This window comes from Helianthus annuus, chromosome 1 (genome assembly GCF_002127325.2).
Source record: "Helianthus annuus cultivar XRQ/B chromosome 1, HanXRQr2.0-SUNRISE, whole genome shotgun sequence".
Lineage (NCBI taxonomy): Eukaryota > Viridiplantae > Streptophyta > Magnoliopsida > Asterales > Asteraceae > Helianthus > Helianthus annuus.
In genome coordinates, this window is record NC_035433.2 from 25,828,917 (window position 1) to 25,831,704 (window position 2,788).

The 2,788-nt window shown below is 45.3% G+C and overlaps 1 protein-coding gene across 1 annotated transcript; it reads right to left on the minus strand.

Moving 5' to 3' along the window:
- Window positions 1-1,177: 1,177 nt before the first annotated feature.
- LOC110869531 lies at window positions 1,178-2,485 on the minus strand. Its single transcript, XM_022118800.1, has one exon. The coding sequence runs from the start codon at window positions 2,483-2,485 to the stop codon at window positions 1,178-1,180; it is 1,308 nt and encodes a 435-aa protein (XP_021974492.1).
- Between the last annotated feature and the right edge of the window lie 303 nt (window positions 2,486-2,788).

Sequence of the window (2,788 nt, forward strand, 5' to 3'; positions counted from 1 at the left end):
GGATTTTAAATGTAACCTGTTGCGCGGTCATGCTTATGTAAACTGATGATGTTTTGTAATCGTTGCGCTTCTACGCCTTTTAAATATGGCCTTTATGTTTTGCTCTCCATTTTTCGAGTTACAATTATTGCACCGTTGCTAGAAACTTTGGTTAAGTTAGCGCGAATAAATGTAAGTGTGTCGCTTATGTTAGTGTAATTGCCCAGTCTCGCGCTATGTTCGCGGAGAACCTTGGAGGCATAACTCGATAGCTCGTAATTTGCTGAAGTGTTTTCGTGCTAATCAAAAGTTTAACATGCATTTGTAACGTAGAAGTCATCATGATAGGAGAAAACATAAGGCCTATGCTTTCATTTATTTAAGAAACAGGCGCTTAGGCCAATCATACATCGCAAACACGTAGGGTGTTTAGCCAACATTGAAACTAGAAAGGCGCGTGGCCAACATGAGAAAGTAAAGGCGCAAGGCCAAGGGTAGTTACATATAGCACTTGCGCAGTTGTTGCGCATTCCACGTGCGTGGGATGATGTGTCCATCCAAAGTGCGCAACTTGTATGCCCCTTTCCCTAGCACTTCGTGTACTAAGTATGGGCCTTCCCATTTGGGTGCTCGTTTTACTGGGCGCTCGGCGTTTGAAGCTTCATTGTCCCTGAAGACGTATTCTCCTGGAATGAAGGAACAAGTGCGGACTGTCGCATTATAGTACCTTTCCAGCTGTGTTTTGTACTTTGTTTCTTTAATATGCACGATTTTGCGTCTTTCTTCCAGTAAATCGAGGTCGAGACGACGCTCTGCTTCATTATGAACCGTGATTGACCGCTGTCAAGCGCGGTGAGGGGAGTCCGACTTCGGCTGGGATAACTGCCTCTGAGCCGTATACTAGGCTAAAAGGAGTTTCGCCAGTGCTTGTTTTCGGCATAGTTCGGTGAGCCCACAGGATGCTTGGGAGCTCATCGACCCATCCTCTTCTCTTTGTGCCCAGACGGGCCTTTATCCCCTCGACGATGCTTTTGTTGACACTTTCTACCTGACCGTTGCCTTGAGGATGCGCAACGGAGGAGAAAGTGTGCTCAATCTTCATTTCCTTCATCCACTTTTGAAGGTCCTCTGAAGCAAAATTGGTGCCATTGTCTGTGACAATTTTGAGTGGGAGACCAAATCTGCAAATGATGTGTTCCTAGATAAACTTGTGCACCATCATTGCAGTGGTTGAAGCGAGAGCTTTGGCCTCCACCCACTTAGTAAAATAATCAACAGCCACAATTATGAACTTTACGGTTCCCGGAGCATCAGGGAAAGGTCCCACCATATCAATTCCCCACTGTTGGAAGGGCCAAGCAGTGGATACAGGGATGAGATCATTCTTCGGGTGCAGGGTCTTCGGGGAGTGTCTCTGACATGAGTCACATTTGCGCAACTCCCTTAGAGCATCGACATGCATCCCTGGCCAGTAATAACCAGCATTCATAATCTTTGCGACAACCATGCGTGGTCCTGCATGGATGCCGCAGATCCCTTCGTGGATCTCTCTGATCAAGTAATTTGCATCTTGAGGGTCCACACAGCGCAACAGGGGCCCTAAATAGGATTTTCGGTATAAAATACCATCATTCATTTCATAGTGCAAGGCCTTGTTCTGGATCTTCCTTACCTCTGCTTTGCTTTCCGGGAGTATCCCTTCTTGTAGATATTGAATTATAGGGGTCATCCACGATGGCTGCCCTACTTCAATCACATTTACCTGGCGTAGCAGGACTGATGGATTCTTGAGTACTTCAATCCTTACATCTTTGGCTAGATGTTGAAAGGAAGTTGAAGCGAGCTTGCTCAAAGCGTCTGCTGGTTTGTTTTCAGAGCGATTGATGTGAACCACCTTGTATGACTTGAAGCGTTGAAGTAATTCTTTCGCATTTTCTAAATACAGGGCCATGACCTCGCCCTTTGCATCGTAAATTCCATTGATTTGACTCGCGATCAGAAGTGAATCAACATGTGCTTGTAGATTTTGAGCTCCCATTTTTATGGCGAGGCGCAAGCCTGCCAGAAATGCCTCATATTCCGCCTTGTTGTTGGTGTTCTTGAAGTCCAACTTGATGGCATATGTAAATTCATGCTTCTCAGGGCTTACGAGGCGCAACCCTGCTCCTGCGCCGTCCTCATTTGATGCTTTATCAGTGTACAGCAACCACAACTCGTTAGATGTATCCTTCGCGGGAGTCTCAACAATCTCACAATCTTTGATTTTTTCTACTGGAACTTCTGTGACGAAGTCCACAAGGACTTGACCCTTGATGGCTGGGCGCGGCCTGTACAAGATGTTGTGGCCCCCTAGTTCAATCGCCCATTTTGCTAACCGCCCAGACGTCTCTGGTTTTTGCAATATTGTGTCGATGTGAAAGTTGGAAAGTACTGTGATTACGTGCCCTGTAAAGTACCTGTGCAGCCTTCTAGAAGCATGAAGCAGCGCCAGTACCAACTTTTCCATTGTTGAATATCTTGTTTCTGGGTCGGTAAGCACCCTACTGACATAATAAATTGGAGTTTGTACTCCGTTTCTTTCTACCATCAATACCGACCCTACCGCCTTATCCGAAGAAGATAAGTACAGTATAAGTTGTGACAACTCGAGTTTCCGAGATTCCACTTTCGCATTTATTGCACGTTCACTGTCTGTTTAGTTGCTTACTGCGCAATTGGTTTGCTTTGTAACTGCATACGTTTTGGTTTGTTAAAGTATATTGTGATTGTGCATGGTTATGTGTTATTAACGAAAGATTTGACAAATACA

Bases quoted from the DNA above. Each gene is read 5' to 3' on its own strand.
- LOC110869531 (XM_022118800.1), bottom strand. From the start codon at position 2,485: ATGGAAAAGTTGGTACTGGCGCTGCTTCATGCTTCTAGAAGGCTGCAC.